General features: G+C 42.9%; 1 protein-coding gene across 2 annotated transcripts in view; it reads right to left on the bottom strand.

Moving 5' to 3' along the window:
• LOC144598329 (MOB kinase activator 3C-like) overlaps positions 1-23,431 on the bottom strand; it is a 55,880-nt gene that overhangs the window by 16,976 nt on the left and 15,473 nt on the right. For both annotated transcript variants that reach the window (XM_078408360.1, XM_078408361.1), the window contains exons 4-5: positions 20,965-21,528; positions 538-740 (exon numbers count right to left, since the gene is read on the bottom strand). In XM_078408360.1, coding sequence (XP_078264486.1) covers positions 538-740; positions 20,965-21,382 — 621 coding nt within the window. In that variant the 5' untranslated portion in view covers positions 21,383-21,528. The remainder of the gene's footprint in view (positions 1-537; positions 741-20,964; positions 21,529-23,431) is intronic.

Here is a 23,431-nt window from a genome sequence, read left to right as displayed (position 1 = left end):
CCAAAGATAGATGCAAAATTCTGGAATAACTGGAGTAAAGAAAATGGTTAGGTGACGATTCATGTCAGGACCCTCCTTCAGATTGAATGCAGGGGGAGCAGGAAAAAAATACAGGGAGAGAACAAAGGGCGGGACAAACTCCCTCGGATGAGGTCATTTGTTGCCAGCCGTGATTTGTCCGGCCCCCTCTTCTCTCCCAGTTTATTTTTCCCGCACTCCCCCTGCAATCAGTCTGAAGCAGGGCCCCAACCCGACATATTGCCTATCCATTTTTTCCAGAGGTGCTGCCTGACCCGTTGAGTTACTGCAGCATTTGGTGCCTATCTTTGACAGAAAAATACTCATATTCTTATTCCGGTTCTATCCTGACTATGGATGTTGTCTGTACATAGTTTGTACGTTCTCATTAAGGGCAGCAGAGTGGCGCAGTTGTAGAGTTGCTGCCTTTCAGCGTTAGAGACACAGGTTTGATCCTGACTACAGGGGCTGGCTGTACAGTTTTTACGTTCTCCCAACAATAAATGTAAATAAACATACCAGAGGCTCCAGCTCCCGCTCATCAATCAGGTCAAACTCAGTCACAAAGTAGTAGTAATGTTTGTAGCACGTGTTGACGTGGGCTTCGGCTCCCATCGTGGTAATCCGATCAAAGTGGTGGATGTAAACATGAACAAAGACTCGGAAAAGCCGAGTGAGTATTTTCTTACAGATCTGCATGAAGTTTCTTGGAAAAGGAACACCTAACAAAAAGGACACGGGAAAATTTAAAATAGTAAGATTTAGGAAAAAGAAACCCTCATACATACAAGACATCCTCCAATATTTTAAGAGTTATTTTATTCCTCCTCTGAGGCAGTAGAAACATTTTTTCAGAATTTCCTTTTGGATTTCGCAGACACTATCTTATTTTGAAGCCTCTCGTTTTGTTCTTTCCCACAAGTGAAAACATTCTCCCCGAATCCACTCTATCAAAGTCCTTCATCATTTTGAAGGACTCCATTAAGTCATCTGTTGGCCTTTTCTAAAGAGATAAAAGCTCAGATTGTTTATCCTTTGCTGATAGTAGACAAGCAATTTTTGGTACAATTCTCTGCACCATCTCCGTGCCTCCGCATCGTTTTTATAATAAGGCATCGCAAATGACGTACATCAAGAGATCTATCCAAGGTTTGATGCAGATTTAGCATGAAGGAAGGATATTCTTGCTATTGAGGGCGTGCAGCATAGGTTCACTAGGTTAATACCCGGAATGGCGGGACTGTCGTATATTGAAAGACTGGAGCGGCTAGGCTTGTATACACTGGAATTTAGAAGGATGAGAGGTAGCTTATTGAAACATATAAGATTATTAAGGGATTGGACACATTAGAGGCAGGAAACATGTTCCCAATGTTGGGGGAGTCCAGAACCAGGGGCCACAGTTTAAGAATAAGAGGTAGGCCATTTAGAACGGAGATGAGGAAAAACCTTTTCAGTCAGAGAGTTGTGAATCTGTGGAATTCTCTGCCTCAGAAGGCAGTGGAGGCCAATTCTCTGAATGCTTTCAAGAGAGAGCAAGATAAGGATAGTGGAGTCAGGGGGTATGGGGAGAAGGCAGGAACGGGATACTGATTGAGAACGATCAGCCATGATCACATTGAATGGTGGTGCTGGCTCAAAGGGCCGAATGGCCTACTCCTGCACCTATTGTCTATTGATTTCCTTATATTTCCATTCCCTCTTGAACAACAATCCTGTTTTATTCTTTGACATATTTATGACCCAACTAATCTGCTTGGCTCCTCAACCTCATCTGGATCCACATCTTTCAAGTTACAAAGACCTTTCATGTTCTTCAAAATTGCAACAGGAAATGCAGTATTATTTGCTACAACTATAGAACAGAAAATCATACAGTCTATTGCCAATGGTTCCTCAAAGTTAACATTTAAGGAATAAGATGTGTGTCGAATAAACCAAAATAATATACAGTTCTCCCACTATTAATTCTGCAATAATAGCCAGACAGCTGCCCTAATGCTACATTTTGCAGAATTGTTTCAAACAGTAGAATTGTAGATTTTATATGGCTGAAAAGGAAGCCTTTCAACCCATAGAGTCAAATCAAACTGATCGGTCAAACTTTAGTAATAACACGGAATTGCAGATGCAGGGATTATACCAAAGGTCGAACAAATTGTTGAAGTAACTCAGTGAGTTAGGCAGCAACCCTGGAGACCATGAATAGGTGAACTGAAATGTTGCCTATCCATGTTCTCCAGGGTTGCTGCCTGACCCACTGAGTTACTCCAGTATTTTGTGTCCAGCTCTGTCAAACCATTTGTTGGAATTTTGCCATGTTCTTTATCTTGTGTTAAATGCACAAGCTAAACATCCATTTAAAAATGTTTCCAAACAACAGATAATCTGTTCTAGTAAGATTGGTTGAGGAATAACTATTGTCTAGCTCACCAAAGTAACACAAAGTAACACAAAGTAACACAAAGTAACACAAAGTAACAAACCAGCCAGCACATGGTATCTTTTAAGTCCACCCGAGAAAGTAGACAGAACCTTGGTTCAACATTTCAATTAAATGCAACCACCTCCAGGAGTCGAATCTCGACACCATTCTGCTTTAGTTAAACATTTTGTTCAAGATGGCCGCGCCGTTGTGTTTGGCTGCCTGCCACTGTATGTTTCTTTTTTTTCCTAATCAGATGTGCAGCACTTTGGTCAACGTGGGTTGTTTTTAAATGTGCTATACAAATAAAATTGACTTGACTTGACTTGACTGCTTGAGGTTGCCAGTTTATGTACTCTGGAGTGGACCTTTAACCCACTTGTTATCCCTGAATCATGAGTTACACAAATGCATGTTGTAGGAGAGGCATCCTCCAACAGGACAGCCAAGAAGCCGGGAAGGAGAAAAGAATAAGAAAAGATCTAATCTCTGGGCCTCCTCCATTGTCAGAGCGAGGCCCAGCCCAAATTGGAGAAACAGCACCTCATATGTTGCTTGGGTATCTTACACCCCAGCGGTATGAACATTGACTTCTCAAACTTCAAGTAGCCCTTGCTTTCCCTCTCTCTTCAATCCCCCCCCCCATCCCCCCAGTTCTCCCACCAATCTAACTGTCTCTGACTACAATTTATCCCTGTCCCTGACATCAGTGTGAAGAAGGGTCTCGACCCGAAACGTCACCCATTCCTTCTTTCCAGAGATGCTGCCTGTCCCGCTGAGTTACTCCAGCATTTTGTGTCTACCAGAAGATCTAATGAGCCAGACACCCAAAACCACACTGGAAAACATTTTAAAAAGACACAAAACTCACAGGTTATAGGAGTAGAATTGGGCCATTCAACCCATCAAGTCTACTCTGCCATTCAATCATGGCTGATCTCTGCCTCCTAATCCCATTTTCCTGCCTTCTCCCCATAACCCTTGACACGGTTGGAGTGCTGGATTGTGCTAGAGTAGCTCGGCATATCTGTAGAACACGGATAGGTGAGATTTTGGGTCGAGACCCTTCTTCTGACTCCACCAGTCTGAATAAGGGTCCTGACCTGAAATGTCACCTACCTCAGTCTGAAGGATCCCAACCCAAAAGATCATGTATCCATTTTCTCCAGCAATGCTGCCTGACCCGTTGAGTTACTCCAGCACTTTGTCTTTTTTTTTAAACCAGCATCTGCAGTTCAGCATCTGCAGTTCCTTGTTTCTCCATTTTATTGGGAGACATCATGTGATTTTAAAATCTGAGCCTATGCCTTCGAACTGCCAGATAAATTCCACTTATTTTGTTGTTTCCCCCCAAAAAAAAGAAACAGGATATTTTGGGTTTTATTTGTAAGACAAAATCTTGAGTAATAAAAAAACCCTAAATGCCAATAAATGTAATAATAGTAAATGAGCAGTTAATTCATATTTTCAACTTTCTTTACAGCCCTGTTTTCTAAACAAAATCTAGATTTCTCAGTTTTCTAAGGAATATTAAGATATGGGGGAGATTGTGCTAATTGCGAGCTGGCACTTCTGTGAGGAACAGATAGCTGGTTGCAGACATAAAAAGCTGGAGTAACTCAGCAGGTCAGGCAACATCTCTGGAGAAAAGGAATAGGTGACGTTTTGAGACACCTTCTTCAGACACAAAATGTCACCTATTCTTTTTCTCTAGAGATGTTGCCTGATCCGCTGAGTTTCTCCAGCTTTTTGTGTCTATCTTCAGTGTAAATATTCTTGCTATTGATGGCGTGCAGCGTAGGTTTACTAGGTTAATTCCCGGAATGGCGGAACTGTCGTATGTTGAAAGACTGGAGCGACTAGGCTTGTATACACTGGAATTTAGAAGGATGAGAGGGGATCTTATGGAAACATATAAGATTATTAAGGGGTTGGACACGTTAGAGGCAGGAAACATGTTCCCAATGTTGGGGGAGTCCAGAACCAGGGGCCACAGTTTAAGAATAAGGGGTAAGCCATTTAGAACGGAGATGAGGAAAAACTTTTTCAGTCAGAGAGTTGTGAATCTGTGGAATTCTCTGCCTCAGAAGGTAGTGGAGGCCAATTCTCTGAATGCATTCAAGAGAGAACTAGATAGAGCTCTTAAGGATAGCGGAGTCAGGGGGTATGGGAAGAAGGCAGGAACGGGGTACTGATTGAGAATGATCAGCCATGATCACATTGAATGGCGGTGCTGGCTCAAAGGGCCGAATGGCCTACTCCTGCACCTTTTGTCTATTGTTTATTGTCTAAACCAGCATCTGCAGTTTCTTCCCATACAGATAGCTGGTTGTAATGTGCAAGGCAACCTGTTTCTTCTATCCACACATGCACGTTGCAACATGGAAGTCTGGAACATTCGGGAGGTCGCTAAGCCTTTCTCACCTTCAAGTCCAACTCTGTACTTGGTACTAGTACAGGAGTACACGATCAGTCGTGCACAATCAATGCAGAATTTCTGGTCCTTTCAGCTTAGCATGGCTGACGTATGGAGTGCAGCTCCATCTAATTGAACTAATTAAAAGACCCCTCCAAGTTGGTAGTTTTTAGTTTACTCAGTCTCAAGTGTTGTTAGTTGATATCTAGTTCCCACTGCTAGTTCTAAGTATTTTGAATGGTGTTATCTGTTTATGGCAGCGCGTGCAGACGCAGCGGCCCCACACTCTCCCGATTTTTCGAGTGTTTTTAATGTTTTATCAAGTTCGTCATGTTTGTCACTTCAACAACTCTGGACAGTCAGCAGTAGACAGTATAGTCGTGAGTTCTTGCTGGACAAGAAAACAACATCATCAACACTGGACGCTATGCTTGCAGAGGAACTTAGCGGCCTCAGAATACTCTGCCTGACCTCGACCTTGGCCTCGAGTGCTGCCCCCCGGCTGGAAAGGAGACACCGCAGGCGGTGTGAGAGGAAGCAGAAGAGGGGTAAGCACGGAGGCATCCGGGCTAGGCTAGCGGCTAGCCCACACAGACCGGCTATTCCGAGCATGCTAATGGCTAATGTACGCTCACTGGACAATAAAATGGACACTATAAGACTTCTCCGGTCGACCCAGCGTGAGGTGAGGGAATGCTGTGTTTACGTTTTTACGGAAACATGGCTTAATGACAACATCCCGGACTCCGCTGTTCAGCTCGACCGGCTAACATGCTACCGATCGGACAGAGCTACGGTTAGCGGGGGGAAGACTCGCGGCGGCGGTGTGATTGTTTACATCAGTGATGCTTGGTGTCGGGACGCTGTGTTGGTCTACAAACACTGTTCACCGCTGGCGGAGTTTATGGTTGTGAAGTGCCGACCTTTCTACCTCCCGAGGGAGCTAACAGCTATCCTGTTAGTCGCTGTTTACATCCCTCCCAGTTCCAACAACAAGGACAGAGAGGAGGCACTCTGCGAACTGTACCGGGCCATCTCTGAGCAGCAGACAGCACACCCAGATGGCTTTCTCATCGTAGCTGGGGACTTCAACCATGCTAACCTAAAAACTGTCATGCCCAAAGTATACCAGCATGTTGATTTCCCAACACGAGAAAACAACACCTTGGACCTTGTCTACACGACCATCAAAGGAGCATACAAGGCTTCCCCCCTCCCCCACATCGGCCTCTCTGATCACCTCACCGTTCTGCTGAAACCGGCATACAGACCCCGGGTGAAAGTCACCAAACCGGTTTCAAAAGAGGTACGTGTGTGGTCAGAGGACAGCACAGCTGCACTCCAAAACTGCTTTGAGACTACAGACTGGGACATGTTCAAGCAGGCAGCAACATACAACAACACAACCAACATTCAGGAATACACAGAGACAGTTACAGGCTACATCACCAAATGCATTGACGATGTGACCCACACCAGAGCCATCACCATCCGGGCTAACCAGAAGCCATGGCTGACAGGGGAGGTCCATGGGCTGCTGAGGGTCCGCAACGCTGCCTTCAGAGAGGGCAATCCAGCCGGTCTCAGAGCAGCCAGGGCCAACCTTTCCAGTGGCATCAGGAAAGCCAAACAACACTACACCCGGCGCATCACAGCCCACTTCAGTGACAGCAGAGACACACGGAGCCTGTGGAAGGGTATTAGGACTATCACGGACTACAAACCCTTACCACAGACCTGTGACAGTGACACCTCTCTCTTGAACGACCTCAACGGCTTCTTCGCACGCTTTGAAGCACAGAGCAACACACCTGCGCAGAAAACAACTCCCCCCCCCAACGACCAGGCTATTTGTCTGTCTCCAGGCAGTGTGAGGAGCACACTGTTAAGGATTAACACCCGGAAAGCTTCTGGACCTGACAACATTCCTGGTCGTGTGCTAAAAGACTGCGCAGCTGAGCTCACAGATGTCCTCACAGACATCTTCAACATCTCCCTGAGCCAGGCTGTTGTTCCCTTGTGCTTCAAAGAAACCACCATCATACCTGTGCCCAAGAAGTCTTCTCCATCCTGCTTCAACGACTACCGCCCTGTAGCGCTGACTTCAACCATCATGAAGTGCTTCGAGAGGCTGGTCATGAAGCAGATCAGATCCAACCTCCCCCCCTCCCTGGACCCGTTTCAGTTTGCATATCGAGCTAAGCGGTCCACTGAGGATGCCATCTCCTCTGCTCTACACCCAGCCCTCACCCACTTGGACACTAAAAACTCATATGTTAGGATGCTGTTCATAGACTTTAGCTCAGCATTTAACACCATCATCCCCCAGCAGCTGGTTTGTAAACTAACAAATCTGGGCCTCAGCCCCCTTCTCTGCAACTGGCTGCTGGACTTCCTCACTGCCAGACCCCAGTCCGTACGGGTCGGCAGCAACACATCGGACACCATCACGCTGAGTACGGGTGCCCCACAAGGATGTGTGCTAAGCCCCCTGCTCTTCACCTTGCTGACCCACGACTGCACACCCACCTACAGCTCCAACCACTTCGTCAAGTTTGCGGATGACACAACAGTGGTGGGTCTCATCAGCAACAACGACGAGACCCACTACAGGAAGGAGGTGGACCAGCTGGCCGCGTGGTGCACAGACAACAATCTCTTCCTGAATGTGGAGAAAACAAAGGAGATTGTTGTCGACTTCAGGAGAACGCACACCCAACACCCCCACCCACTGACCATCAATGGTGCTGCTGTGGAGCAGGTGAGCAGCACCAAATTTCTGGGGGTGAACATCACCGAGGATCTCTCCTGGAGCAACAACATCACGTCCATCGCCAAGAAAGCCCAGCAGCGCCTCTACTTCCTCCGCAAACTGAAGAGAGCGGGAGCCCCCACACCCATCATGTACACTTTTTACCGAGGTGCCATCGAGAGCATCCTCAGCAGCTGCATCACTGTGTGGTTCGGAAACTGCACAGCCTCCAGCCGTAAGACCCTGCAGCGCATAGTGAACACTGCTGAGAGGATCACTGGCGCCTCACTCCCAACACTCCTGGTCCTTTACACCACCCGCCTCACCCGCAAAGCATTGAGCATTGTGGGTGACCCCTCCCACCCCTCCAACAGCCTCTTCACCCTCCTGCCTTCAGGGAGAAGGTTTCGCAGCCTGAGGTCAAGCACCACCCGACTAAAGAACAGTTTTTTCCACCAGGCTGTCAGGATGCTGAACTCTCTCCCCTCCCTTCCTCCTCTCTCCCCTGCCCCTATGGGACCTGGACTTTAACACCCCACACACACGCACATCCAGCACCAGACACTTTTTTAAAAAAAATTTGAAGTGACTATATTTTATATTTTATATTTTATGTTGATTGTTGTTTGCTGTGCCTTTTGTTTTATGCACTTTGTTCCTCGGGATTGTGGGAAACGGTATTTCGATTTTCTGTCTGTGTAAACTGGCTGAGGATTGACAATAAAATTGACTTTGACTTTGACTTTTGATATTATTTAAATGGTTAAAATCGGTTTTAATTGGCTCTGATCAGCAGAGACATTGAGAACCAATTAAGTGGGCCTTTGAAAAACCATCAGGGCAAATCCCAGAATTTGCCAGCTGAGGCCAAGTCACCAATAACAGCAAGTTACGCAGATGATACACAATTTGGTTCCGGCATGTTAAAAATCTAAAATTCAAATGAACCAGTATTCTCTTCATTCACCGTAGTTCTACTGGATGTAATCCAAAAAGTTAACATGCATCTATAAATTATCATTCAGGCAGTTCAGCATGTTTTCACAACTCGATTTGGATACAACACGATCGATGAAATAGGGAACACCTTTTGCATTATTCTATCAGGAAATAGAGAACCACTTAGAAGTTACTTTGAAAAAAGACAAGCAATGAAAAAGATCTGCCTTAGAAAAAACTGCCTAGGGTAAATAAACTGTCTCCGAGAAACCTGCCTGTAATAATTTAACACAATAGTCTCTTAAGAGCAGTTTTCCACAGGTGGCCATTGACAGGAATCGCTTCTATTGACACTTGTACAATGATACTATTAAACAAAGTAACATGCAGCCTTTAATATTTATTATTTGCACTAATAAAAATAGATCAAGATTTCAAGATTTGTCACATGTACCAAGATACAGTGAAATTTGAGTTACCATACAGCCATACTAAGTGAAAAGCAACAAGAGACATAGCCACATAAAATAAAGTTTAACATAAACATCCACCACAGCGGATTCCACATTCCTCTGTGATGGAAGGTAATAAAGTTCAAACATCTTCCTCTTTGTTCTCCCGCGATCGGGGCTGTTGAACCATCCGCAGTCAGGATGATCGAAACTCCCGCGTCGGGACGGTTGAAACTCTCCGTGGCATGGACGTTGCAGGTAGGCCTCTTCTTACCAAAGACCGCAGGCCCCACGGTTGGAGCTCTCCACAGTCGATCTCTGGCAAAGGGATTGCAAAGCTCCGCGATGTTAAAGTCCGCGCCGTGCCCACGGCATGAAGCGCCAGGCTGGTCTCCAGGAAAGGCCGCCAACTCCTCGATGTTAGGCCGCAGTGGGGACGGAGATATGATACGGAAAAAAAAAATCGCATCTGTCGAGGTAAGAGTTTGAAAAAAGTTTCCCCCAACTACCCACATAAAACAAACCAAGGAACACTAAAACATACTTAAAATAACAAAAACAGAAGGACAGACAGACTGTTGGCGAGGCAGCCATTGCTGGTGGCGCCACCCGGTGAGTAAATAAACATAACTTTTAAAAATACTTTTATTTTTCAAAATCCTGTGGGAGAAATAACTTTGTTATTCCGAACCTAAAATTCTCTAGCACCTAACTCCCTTTTCACCATTCATCATCATCATCATCATATATATACAGCCGGAAACAGGCCTTTTCGGCCCACCAAGTCCGTGCCGCCCAGCGATCCCCGTACATTAACACTATCCTACACCCACTAGGGACAATTTTTACATTTACCCAGCCAATTAACCTACATACCTGTACGTCTTTGGAGTGTGGGAGGAAACCGAAGATCTCGGAGAAAACCCACGCAGGTCACGGGGAGAACGTACAAACTCCTTACAGTGCAGCACCCGTAGTCAGGATCGAACCTGAGTCTCCGGCGCTGCATTCGCTGTAAAGCAGCAACTCTACCGCTGCGCTACAATTGATTTTATAACACAATTTTTCACAACACAAAGTTTCTTAGGAATACAACTATTGGATTATAGCAGAACTAGCTTTATTGAATCTTTAAGCAAGACATGATCTTCCCTCTGTATCCATATTGTCATCCTACTGGACATAATCACCATGTGATGTACCTTCTATACAACAAAGTAGCATTGTCACAATCATTCAATCTGCATCTAAGGACTCAACATGTTAATAGCTTTAAGGATCTTGGTGGTTGTTACTTCCAATGAAGAGGATAGTTGTTGATTCTCACTTAGCAAATGTTAGAATTAACTTTTTTACTGATGAACTCTTTGGATCAAGGCTTCGCTTCTACCAAGCACAGTAGAACATGTCACGTAGGCAGGGAATAGCTGTGTTGATCTATGTTGACATTTCCTTCTTGTATGCCAGTTCACCCAAGTACTGAATAGAAGTGAGACAATGAAGGCTCAGGAAGTTCGACATGTCCTCAACAACTCTCACCAACTTCTACCACCACCATAGAAAGCATTTTATCGGGATGCATCACAGCATGGTTTGGGAACAGCTCTATCCACGACTACAAGAAATTTCAGAGAATTGTGGACGCAGCCTAGCCATCACACAAACCAACCTCCCTTTTATTTGCTCATTTTACACTTCACGATGCATTGGCAAGGCCACTAGCATTATCAAGGACGAGTCTCACCCCAGTCACTCCCTTTTCTCCCCTCTCCCTCAAGAGGTACAGAAATGTGAAAATACACTCTTCCAGATTCAGGGCCAGCTTCTTCCCAGCTGTTACCAGGCAAGGGAACCATCCTATCTGTAACTAGAGAACAATCCTGAAATACTATCTATCTCACTGGAGATCCTCAGACTATCTTTAATCGGACTTTATTTTGCACTAAACATTATTCCCTTTATCATGAATCTGTACACTGTGGATGGCTCGATTATAATCATGTAATGTCTTTTTACTGACTGGTTATCACACAACAAAAGCTTTTCACTGTACCTCGGTACATGTGACAATAAACTAAACTAAAATGAACAATGTTGGTGCTCTGACTGGAGGTACATGGTGAATGACTCTGCTCAAGAACCAATCACCTTGTTTATCAAAAGAATGGACATGTTCTGGAGAGATTGAAGGAGAAGGTGATATTTTGAGAGTCCACGACAATTTGATGTGTGAGTAAAGAGCTGAAAGAGACTGGGTGAGAGTATGTGACTGACAGGACAAATATCTCATCACAAGATGAAAATTGTCAGGTTTAAAGAGGGATAGGAATTGGAAGATTAATCTGAAATACTCAGGACAAAATGAGAGCTATAAGTGTTGTGACAAGAAGGCAGAAGCAGAAGTTGATGATGAACAATATCCACTGGTCACTTTACATCACTTTGCAAAGTCAATGAAACCAAATCCTCACTCAGCCAAAATGTCATAAAATCGTCAATCATCTGCTTTGTAAAATAAGCACTTATATAGAGGTGATGGAGAGCTGTACTTTTGGAGAGCTGTACGTTTACAAATGCTTTAACTCTCAAATTAAATATGCTTAATATTATGAATGTGAATTCAGGTTATTTATAGTACAACTGATATTCACATGGAAATTCTGCTGGGCGGGGGCTTCAATGTCGGGGGCCACGACCGCCCCGACGTGCAGCAACAGCGGCAGCAGCAGCGTATTCGCCCGCCCCGGATCGGACTTATCATCGGCAGAGCCGGCCATCTTCGGAGGCTGCGGGAGCGGCTGGGACTCGCCTTAGGCTCCGGCCGCTGCGGACCGTCCGGCGCGGCCTGCAACCACAACAACCTGACTGCGGGAGAAGACGGCAGGAGAAGGGAAAGACATTGTGGCCTTCCATCACAGTGAGGAGAGGACTGGAGGAGACTCACTGTGATGGATGTTTCTTTGATGGATGTTTCTTTTTTTGTGTGTTTTTGGGGTTGTGTAATTTTAATGCCTATTTAATGCTTTTATTGTTGGACTGTGTTTTGGGGGTTTTTGGGGTTGTGTAATTTTAATGCCTATTTAATGCTTTTATTGTTGGACTGTGGGTGACTGAATTTCGTCCAATATTGGATGACAAATAAAGCTATCTTGAATCTTGAACAGCATGTGTGTATTTTATTAATTCTCAATCAAAGCATGGCAGAGATAATCCATTAACACCTTAATTGTCAAGTGGGAATTTTAATGCATACTTTCAAATTAATGGCTTCAGCTTAAATATAAGTGCTTTTTGTTCTTTACATTAACAAATCTAATATAAGAGGAAAATTAAATTAGCATTTGGATTTTTTTTAAATAGACCATTCTCTAACATCCATTTCTTTGGTTATACAATCAAGGTTTATGGCAATGAGGCAGGCAAGTTAGGTTGAGGCCAATAGTCGCAGTCGTGCAGGGGTAGAGTTGCTGCCCTACAGCGCCAGAGACCCGGGTTCGATCCTGACCACGGATGCTGTATCTACAGAGTTTGTACGTTCTCCCTGTGACCACATGGGTTTTTTCCACATGCTCGAGTTTCCTCCCACACTCCAAAGACGTAGAGGTTTGTAGGTTAATTGGCTTGTTTGTAGGTTAATTGGAAATTGTTTCTAGTGTGAAGGATAATGCTAGTGTTTGGGATGATTGCTGGTCAGCGCGGACTTGGTGGGCTGAAGGGCCTGTCCCACGCTGTATCTCTATAGTCAATAGCCAATTAACCTACAAACCCACACCTAATAGCCTATAGCCAATTAACCTACAAACCCACACGTCTTTGGGATGTGGGAAGAAACCGGAGCACCTGGAGGAAACCCATGCGGTGACATGGAGAATGTGCAAATTCCACATAGACAGCACCCGAGGGCAGGATTGAACGCAGGTCTCTGGTGCTGTGAGGCAGCAGCTTTACTAGCTACTAAGATTCTGACTAAGAGTGTGAAATACAGAGGATTGGCAAGAACAGAGATCTGAGGACAGACCAAGCAGGTTTTCATTTTCAAGTTCTTTACTCTGTCCATTTTCCACCAGTTTGGATTCTGCTGAAATACCATCTTGAAAGTCAAATATTTAATCTCTCCTGGATGGATTACAGGTATTTTAACCAGAAAAAGATGTGTTGTGTATTTAAATAAGTTAAAACCAATGAACAGTCCATCACCAACTCATAGAAAGCAATATGAAACAATGTGTTCTGCATCCATTCAATATTACTGCCTGCAGTGATTTCTAAGTGTTCAACAAGATATTTTCTTTCATAGCTAGCAAATTCATTACACACTGCTGTTGGAAAAAAAAAAAGAAGAATATTACTTTCAAGCTGGAGACGTACAGAATCTCATCATCTTCTCATATAGGTTACTTGCTCTAACAAAGTTTTATTTTAAGTTGGATCCCTTATGAAACAAGAATGAAGAGTTATTGAAGAAAGTGAGTGGCTGCACTGTATCCATCAGATACGTAGCACGGTTGTTGTGTGCCAGTGACAGAGGGAATGGATAAAGAACCAGTGAAAGTCGACACAAAATGCTGGAGTAACTCAGCAGGTCAGGCAGCATCTCGGGAGAGAAGGAATGGGTGACGTTTCGGGTCGAGACCCTTCTTCAGACTGATGTCAGGGGAGGGGGCGGGACAAAGATAGAATGTAGTTGGAGACAGGAAGACTAGTGGGAGAACTGGGAAGGAGGAGGGGATAGAGAGGGAAAGCAGGGACTATCTGAAGTTAGAGAAGTCAAATGTTCATACCACTGGGGTGTAAACTACCCAAGCGAAATATGAGGTGCTGTTCCTCCAATTTGCGCTCGGCTTCACTCTGACAATGGATGAGGCCCAGGACAGAAAGGTCAGATTGGGAATGGGAGGGGGAGTTGAAATGCTGTGCCACCGGGAAATCAGGTTGGTTAAGACGGACTGAGCGGAGGTGTTCAGCGAACACCATTTTCCTGCACATTTTGCCGCTCCATTGCTTTTTTCCTACCCAAGAACCAGTGAAATGTGCATTGTTTATGGAAACTTCTATCTCTTGCTATCAACTCTATTGACTGCTCCAAGAACTTCACCCATCCAGTTGCAAGACGTTATCTGTCCTGTTAACAGCACAGAGATTTTTTCTGCATTGTGCTTTATTCTTCTTGCTGCTGACTGATTGACTTCCCATAACTGCACTGATTAGTATTGATAAGGGAAGTTAATATGTTGTAATTATCCAGGAAGAGACTCAGAAGAGACATGGTTTACATCCCTGGCCACTCAGCAGATCAACTCTGTCATAAATAGGAAGCACGTTCCTTAGATGCAAATCTCCTTGTGCAGGGCTTGCCTCACCGCAAACCCCTGAATCTCTCTTGCTTGTGGCTGCACATCCATCAAACCCCCTCTCAGCCATTTTATATCAGCTTGCAGATTATTTAGGAAGGGGAGTGGTGGCAGGAGCTTGGAGGTCCAAAATGGGTTTCAGAAGATGGATAATGGAGGAAGAGGGTGGGAGGTTGGAGAGACCGGGGTATTGGAGATTGAACTGGAAAAGATTGGATGAAGGAGATGACAGGTCTATCAGATTAGAAGAGGTTGGAGATGGGGTAGAGAAGTCATGGGATTAAAGAATGGCAATAACAACAATCGAGTGAAGTGTGGGCAGGAGATTGGTGGTGGTGTGGGAAAGAAGATCGCAATCGGTATGAGAGGCTAGATGGAGGTACAAAGAACATGTCCTGTGGACTCCTCAAGCCTTGTGCTTAACATCATCTGTGTACCCCAACAACACTCATCAGTGCAGAAGGCTGAAGGCAGAGAGACTTGATGCCTATCAAAAATGCTGAGAGGCCTAAACAGTGATATCTATTATGAATAATTCAAGGTCATTAACTGGGGACATAGATTCAAATTTATGTGCTGAAGCATTCTATAAAGTGAAGGAAATTCACACATTTACTGGTCATTCATATTGTGGAGTGGTCAGAATTTTATGTATGTCAGCACCATGTGCATCAGTTCTGCTTCCGCAGTGATGTGTATAGTATGATCTCAACATGAACAAATCACAGTGGTGTGTAATCATTCAGTCCTTGGAAGGTTTCTGTACTAATTTTACCCTGGAATATCCCCATTTCATCACAAGGAAAGTTACACTTTACTCTTCAGTCACAGACTACACAGGATTAATAACAACAAAGAGGATCTTGGCTCGTCCTATATGTGGAAAGATGCTCACCAGGCCAACATTTTTTAACACTGAAACGGAATCAGAATAAATCTTCAATTGCAAATTTATTCTGTAATAAATACAATCACATTGTTGGAAGCCTGCCTTCAGCTCTGTATCAGATGGGAACTTGAATGAATGGTGACCTTGCAGTGAGTGGGGAGGCTTTAAACCATATCTGTGGAACCATAGGCACTCTATCTGAGGAAGGATGTGGTGGCACTGGAGATGGTCCACAGGAGGTTTACAAGAATGATCCCAGGAATAAGTAGGTTAACCTATGATGAGCACTGGGTCTGTACTTGGAAGAATGATAGGGGGGGCCTCATTGAAACACACAGAATAGTGAAAGGCTTGGATAGAGTGGATGTGGAGAGGATGTTTCCATTAGTGGGAGAGTCTAGAGCTAGAGGTCATAGCCTCAGAATTAAAGGGCGTTCTTTTAGGAAGGAGATGAAGAGACATTTCTTTAGTCAGAGGGTGGTGAATCTGGAATTCTTTGCCACAGAAAGCTGTAGAAGTCGTCAATCGATATTTTTAAGGCAGAGATACATAGATTCTTGATTAGTACAGGTGTCAGAGTTTATGGGGAGAAGGCAGGAGAATGGGGTTAGGAGGGAGAGATAGATCTGCCATGATTGAATTGCTGAGTAGACTTGATGGGCCGAATGGCCTAATTCTACTCTTATTCCTTATGACCTTATGACCTAAACATTCGCCAGAATGGGTTTTGTTCAAAATCAGATCCAAAGGGTCCATTGGGATAGTATTTTGTCAGCGAGATTAGCTTGTGGATCAGTCCTCCTTCCGCTGAGCTTTTGTTTTTAAGATACAGCATGGAAACAGGGTCTCTACAGCCCATCGAGTCCATGCCAATCATCGATTACCCGTTCATTCTAGTTCTATGTTATCCCACTTTGACTTTCACTCCCTACACATCAGGAACAATTTACAGATGCCAATGAACCTACAAATCTACATATCTTTGGGATGTCCCATCTGCATTCAATAAAATTATAGCTTCTGTGGACACTAATAATTTATATCTGAGAAAACAAGATAAGCTTGCATCATCCCTCAAACCGTGCTTTGGTTAGTTCCCTACCCTTTAGGACTTTTTTAAAAATGAAGTTGCATGATTAGATTAATACCAGGGGTATTAATTTGCTTTGAAAAAGGATAGCAATCAGATAGCAATCAGATATGTTCACATAACAGCATCTGTGAGTCAGTAGCAGTAAAGAGCAAATAGTTAAGTGTAGTTTAGTTAAGTTAATAAATGGTTCAATAAGGGATAAGAATAAAATTGCAAAAGCAGTGACAAGTTCTTGACCTTTCGCAGAAGAGGACCAGATATAAAAGCAAAGAGAGAAACCTACGTTGGGTGTTAGCTTTATACATCCTGAAATGTGCACCCTTGACTAATTCTCACATAGCAAGGAATTAAAATCCAACAAAATATGCCAAGTCAAAATAGACAATAGGTGCAGGAGGAGGCCATTCGGCCCTTCGAGCCAGCACCGCCATTCAATGTGATCATGGCTGATCATTCTCAATCAGTACCCCGTTCCTGCCTTCTCCCCATACCCCCTGACTCCGCTATCCTTAAGAGCTCTATCCAGCTCTCTCTTGAATGCATTCAGAGAATTGGCCTCCACTGCCTTCTGAGGCAGAGAATCCCACAGATTCACAACTCCCTGACTGAAAAAGTCCATTCGGGATATCTAGATGCTCTCCTAAGGAAAAATGTTCAGTTTGTATCATCACAGAATCTTCCTAATTTATTAAAATTTCACGGGTAAAATTAGTAATTAAAAAATTCAAATGGGTTCAAGAGTTGGATTTTATTTAATTCCTTGCTGAATTCAGAATTCTGGAACATCTGGAACAAAATTACAGATGCCATTTTCAGTCACACAAAAAAATGGTTCAAATCTCTGTGACAGTCACTAATGTTGATTGGCGTGGCTTTATAAATCTAGTTATGAGAGGAAATGTTCATGGTTGTCATGCAATAATGGAATGAGGCACTGAAAATGAATTCTGCCAGGCTCCTGGAATTCTATCACTTACAGTATCACACCAGAAAGCACATGCTATTGAAACTAAATTCTCTCTCAGAAGGAGTGCCATTTTATTTGCAAGTTAGATAAATAAGAATGCTTTATTTAATTGTACTACAATCTTATAAATTCTTATAAATTCTATGCCCTGGCTAATTAAGTATTCACCATACCCATTTCGGCACCTAATCTGTGTTGCTGTCTTCAGGAAACTTTGAGCGTGGACATCAATGTCCTTTTATTCCTCAGTATTTCCTAGGATCCAACCATTCATTAAATATATCCGAGCCTTATTAATCTTCTCAAAACGCACCACTCCACATTTCTTTGGATTAAATTCCATCTGCTATTTCACTGCCTGCCTTACAAACTCAGGAACATCGTTCTGTAGTGGAAAGCCAATCACCTTCCTTGAGAGGGTTGAGAGGGAAAGATAGAATCGCCATGATTGAATGCTGGAGTAGATGCTGGGCTGAATGGCCTAATTCTGCTCCTATAACTTTTGAATTTTTGAACTTCCTATCCACATTGACTTTCTTTGGTTATCTCCTGTCTCTCCAAGTCTTTCCAATAACTTATCCACCAATGATGCCAGACCATTGCTTCGGCCATTTCTTTTAAGTAGAAGATTTATTATTTTCTTAATTATGTTCTCAAACCTTCTTAGTTGGCTGATTGTTGTTTGGTAATCCTCACAGGATTAAACGTAGATCAATTGTTTCCCTGTTAAACTGCCGTGAATTTAATCAACAGTTGGACAATGTTTTTAGGGGATAAGATTTTTAGCTACTAAAAATCTGTCAACAGAAAACAAATCTGATATAGCTCAGTTCTAGATGCTCAACATCTGAGACTCAGTCTCTTCCTCTCAAAAAACAATCAGCTAACATTTTCCTCAACAAATTCTGTTCCAGCAAGCAATTTCTGTGGTCCCTCAAACAATGAGTACAGCTATTTCCTATCATCAAACTCTAGATTATTTTTCTAAATCCATCACCAAGTAAATTGAATTGTTTGACTTCTGCATAAACTGAAGATTTTAAACCGTGCGATAATGCTGGAAATCTATTAACGATGCCATTTTCCAGATAACAATTTTTTCACATTCAACCTTTTTCTGCGATTCTGCGGAAACCAGCTGGTTAATTCTGCTGTACTGGCATTTCTATGTTATTTTCTCTAGCCTTGGCTATTAGCCAATCCAGAAATTTGCTTTAGGGCTGCACCTGGCTTTGTGACATCAGCTTGTCAAAGGTCAGTATTAAACGAAATCTGGGAATACTTACACAGCAGAATAAAGTCAGCTCACCAATTACCTGCATCTAGCCTACTTTGCAGCAACTCTTTCAAAGGAGTGGAAAAAAAACCTGCTGGGAGAACTTTGTGGGTTGACCAGCATCTACAAAGGCAAAGAGATGGTCAAGGTTTCAGGACAAGACCCTACATCAGGTCTCCACATGAAATATCAACATGTTGCGTCCACAAATGCTGCTTGACTCACTGAGTCTGTCTGGCTGTTTGTTTTTGCCCCCAGATTCAGCATCTGCAGTCTCCTTTTTAACGAGTGCTCTGGTTGCAAAGTTGCACCCACAGTTTTACACACAGAAAGAGTTAAGATGATCTACTGGAAAATAAGAGGCAAGTCTAGCAATAGTGGTTTTGCATTATTTCATTTGATCTTGTTTGTAGTTGTTCAGTTTAGATCTAAACATTAAGTATAGAACAAACAAAGGCAATTCAGGTAACACGCTCTTTCACCCAAGAAACGAATGCATAGAATGATTTAAGCATTTGAACAATCAGAGGTAAAGCTTCAATTCTGTCCAAAGAATGTGGGACATCACAATGACGCACTGGTAGAGCTGCTACCTCACAACACCAGAGACCGGGGTTCGATCCCGACTACGGGTGCTGTCTGTATGGAGATTGCACATTCTCCCTGTGACCGCGTGGGTTTTACTCCATGTGTTCTGGTTTCCTCCCACATTCCAAACACGTGCAGGTTTGTAGGTTAATTGGCTTCTGTAAGTTGCCACTAGTGTGTCGGATGCAAAACTGAGATAACATAGAGCTCGTGGTTCTTGGTCAGCGCGAGTATAATGGGTCGAAGGGCCTGTTTTCACGTTGTATCTCTAAACTAAGCTAAAACTAATGTGTAAGCAAAATTCGAATACATTAATATCTCATATGTAGAATCAATATTATTCAGCACGACTGCGCTTCAAGTTGACTTTGCCAATGGGAAAGACTTTGTCTGTTAGCCTGCCCAACATGGCAGTTGGACAGCCAAACTGCTTCCAGGTATAAGCTCATTAATATCTTCTCTTCAAGTTGGAGATATCAAACAGATGTCCATAACAGCTTGCTGGTCTGCTGAGGACAATCATCTGGGTTCTGTAAGAGTTCATAGGGACCTAAGGTCAAGCAAACGCCAGGGAACAAGTATAGTTTGGTATCTAACTAAAACTTTTTTGGGGAATCTCATGTTTCTTTTTGGCCACAATTTTGCTTTTAGTCATAGTCAGAGTCATACACTGTGGAAACAGGCCCTTTGGTCCAACTTGCCCACACCATGCCCCATCTACACTTGTCCCACCTGCCCTCATTTGGTCCATATCCCTCTAAAACTATCCTATCCATGTACCTGTTTTAATGTTTCTTAAACGTCGCGATAGTACCTGCCTCAACTACCTTCTCTGGCAGCTCGTTACATGCACCCACCAATCTTTGAGTAGGTTGGTTCCTATTAAATCTTTTGCTCCTCACCTTAAACCTATGTCCTCTGGTTCTCGATTCCCCTGCTCTGTGCATTTACCCTATCTATTCCTCTCATGATTTTGTACACCCTTTTTTCCGGATAACAATGCAGCCTTTTTAAAATGTACATTTTGGGAAGAGGCTACCAGTCATCCCTTAAGAATTTCTGGTGAGTTTTTTCATGCTCTCCACATGCTTCACCATTTCTCCTTGAAATAAATGATTTAGGTTGCCTGGTAAATGTGCTGCCCCAATTTAATCCCAGATTTACTTCAAGACTGCCTGAAAGTGGATTGATATCCAAAATTGGTGTGCAATATTCCAAAGTACCCTCATGTGTGAATTCTACAAAGTTATAATAATTAGTTTTACATTTATAAATGGTTGAAATATGTGCCACTCCTTCAGTAAGAAGTATTATAAAAAAGTAATTAATACTCAAGGAAAAAAAGTATAGGCACACCAGAAAGTTACGGCACAAATCCCCCAATGTGCAATTCCACAGTTTTGGATGTTTTCATGCATTTTAAAGCACATCAATAATAAAATATTCAGATTTATTTAACTTGGGCTGCTTAATAGAAGGCCAGAAACAACTTTCTGACATTATTTTCTGCTCCTTACGCCTCAAAAAAGTTTATAAGCAAAATAAAACTCACCAACTGTTGCCAGAATTTGCAATTCTTTATCTGTGTCTAAAGATTGATTTTTGATTGAACTACAGGCAACCACCAACCAAATCTTAGGCCAATGCACATCATTTTTTCATCCTTTGAAGTTGCAAAGTCGGATGACTGTTTCAATTGCCTTAAAATATTTACATTCAGCACTTATCTGATTCTGCCAATATTAATTTAAAGCTTTAACGTGTTCAAACTCTTAGTTTTTACTGTCAGAAATCTTACCAACTCTGGTGGGGAAGTTCTCCTCATCATTGATCAGGGTCTCAATCCAGTCCATGAGCAAATGCATGTACTGTGGAGCAGTCACTTTGGTTGGCCGCTTATACTTGTGTTCGTCCTGCCACCTGTATTCGTATTTCAGCCCGCCAGACATGATGGGACAGCTCCTTGCTGTGCAAAAGTCACAAATAGTACCATAGATGAGGTTGATTCGATTGAAGAAGTCTACAGTGTTCACTGCAATCCAATCATTGAAGTTTTCCCCTGCAGGAAGCTGCACTACAGTCTTGAGATCAACACCAGATTTAAGTGAAGCCTGAGCTTTCTTATACAACTCAAACCGTTGTGTTCCTGGCTCGAACCTCTTCCGTGGTCGAAATGTCCTATCTTTATTGAAGACTTGTTTCAGGCAAAGAGCCATCTTCAACGAGGTATAGAAAGGAACGTTTCCCTCTTAAAAACAATTCACCATAAAAGCAATTTACTGGTCCTGATAGCGTGGCAGGTAGATGCATAGATAGCCCACTTAGTTCATTCTCCACAGCTTGATGTGGCAAACTAAATTTTCTGTAATAAAGTGAAAGTTATTAGTCAATTGGAGTTTTTTTATTAAAAGAACCAACTAAATGTCAATCCACCTTACATTAAAGTTCCTCCTATATAATGATTGTTGCTAATAGTTCAATTCTTTGTTAAAATAATTCATAAAGACTGAAAACTAAAGGGGGAAAAAAATCATACAGAAACAAGAAGGTCAGCAGTCGAAGGGGGATAATGTGTATATGATAAATGGGTATCATATGGACCAACCAGGAAAACTCAAGGTAGCCAAATAATTGAGGGAAATAAAAATAAAACCCCAAATTCTGCAGCATTTAAGACATGAGAAAAGCAAGTAAACACACTGAATGTACCACGGCCCATTGTACTTCAAATTAACGAAGGACATGGAAACACTGATGAAGGGGTTTCAACCTGAAACATTAACATTAACTTGGTTTCTCTTTCCGCTATCATTGCTTTACCGGCTGAGAGTTCCCAGCAATTTTGTTTTTATTTCAGATCTCCAGCATCAGCAGTTGTAGGATTTTCAATTCAATGAGGCATTACAACATTTTGGAATGAGTCCCATGAGAGCAAGCAAAATCCAATCCCCTATCCTTCATGAAAATGAAAAATGTGTATCCTTTAGTTTGCTTTTACACTGAACTCCACCCTTCAACATCCCACCCCACTCTTCATCCTGAAAATCACAGTCATAATTACCGCAAAAAATGAGCTTGTTCCTTTACAATCAAGACATCACTTGCATAGCCTGTAAACAACCTAGCTGAATCAAAGCCAACACCCTTTGGTTTTTACGCAGGGAGAGAGAGGTAGCTTCATTTTACATTCCATTGAATATTTACAAAGCCAGAATATTGGCCAAGAACTGACACAAAGATAATAATCAAATAGCTCTAACAAGAGAATCCAGTTGTCCCTCAGAAGAGTGCGATTTAACAATTTCAGGGGAGAACCTTTTTCAATATAAATAAGAATTGTTGGCTTCCACTCATCTCGAAGCTGATTTGAACAAATATTCTAATTTAATCTTACACATATACAGGAGAACTGCATCAAGGATCCAGGATCCAGGTCACAGGTGTAAAAGTATAGCAAGCCGATTCACTCCACTTTTTAAACAAAAATAAGCCCCTGCCTATCTTCTAAGTGCAACATATTCTCCATGACACAAAGCACAGTATGAACATGCACAAGGTAAAAACAATTTGAAAATCAGAAATATTTTCCTAATTGGTTGGATAACTAATCACACTCCCCTACTGGAGTTATGCAGGAATGAGGGGATTGAGGTTATGTTGTAAACACAAAGAAACTGATTCTAAGACTGTCAAAAGACCCCCTCCACCCCCCCCCCCCCCCCCCCACCCCCCCAAAGAAGGAAATAGCTATCCAGAAATTGTCCTCAGCGTTGAGTGTTTAGTTTAATTTAGTTTAGTTTAGAGATACAGCGCGGAAACAGGCCCGACGGCCCAACGAGTCAGCGGCGACCAGCGATTCCCGAAACTAGCACTATCCGACACATTAGGGGCAATTTACAATTTTTACCTAAGCCAAATTAACCTACAAACCTGTATGTCTTTGGAGTGTGGGAGGAAACCGGAGCACCAGGAGAAAACCCAAGCGGCCACGGGGAGAACATACAAATTCCGTAAAGACAGCACCCGTAGTCAGGATCGAACCTGGGTCTCTGCCATTGTGAGGCAGCAACTTTACCGCTGCGTCCCTTGCCGTCCTTAAAATAGTTTAAAGTGTCTTAAAATAGTTTACTTTCAGAGTGGAAAACAATTACGACCACTTCTGGGTTGAATGGTGCCCATCCAGAATTGCGGCAATGACTGTCATTCAACAGTGTGACGACTTCATTCACCTTCAGGTAGAATTAATTCCTTGATTATTCCCAGTA

This window comes from Rhinoraja longicauda, chromosome 11, assembly GCF_053455715.1.
Source record: "Rhinoraja longicauda isolate Sanriku21f chromosome 11, sRhiLon1.1, whole genome shotgun sequence".
NCBI classification, from domain to species: domain Eukaryota; kingdom Metazoa; phylum Chordata; class Chondrichthyes; order Rajiformes; family Arhynchobatidae; genus Rhinoraja; species Rhinoraja longicauda.
The sequence above is the reverse complement of the archived record's forward strand: the minus strand, read 5'-3'. Positions and strand labels throughout refer to the sequence as shown.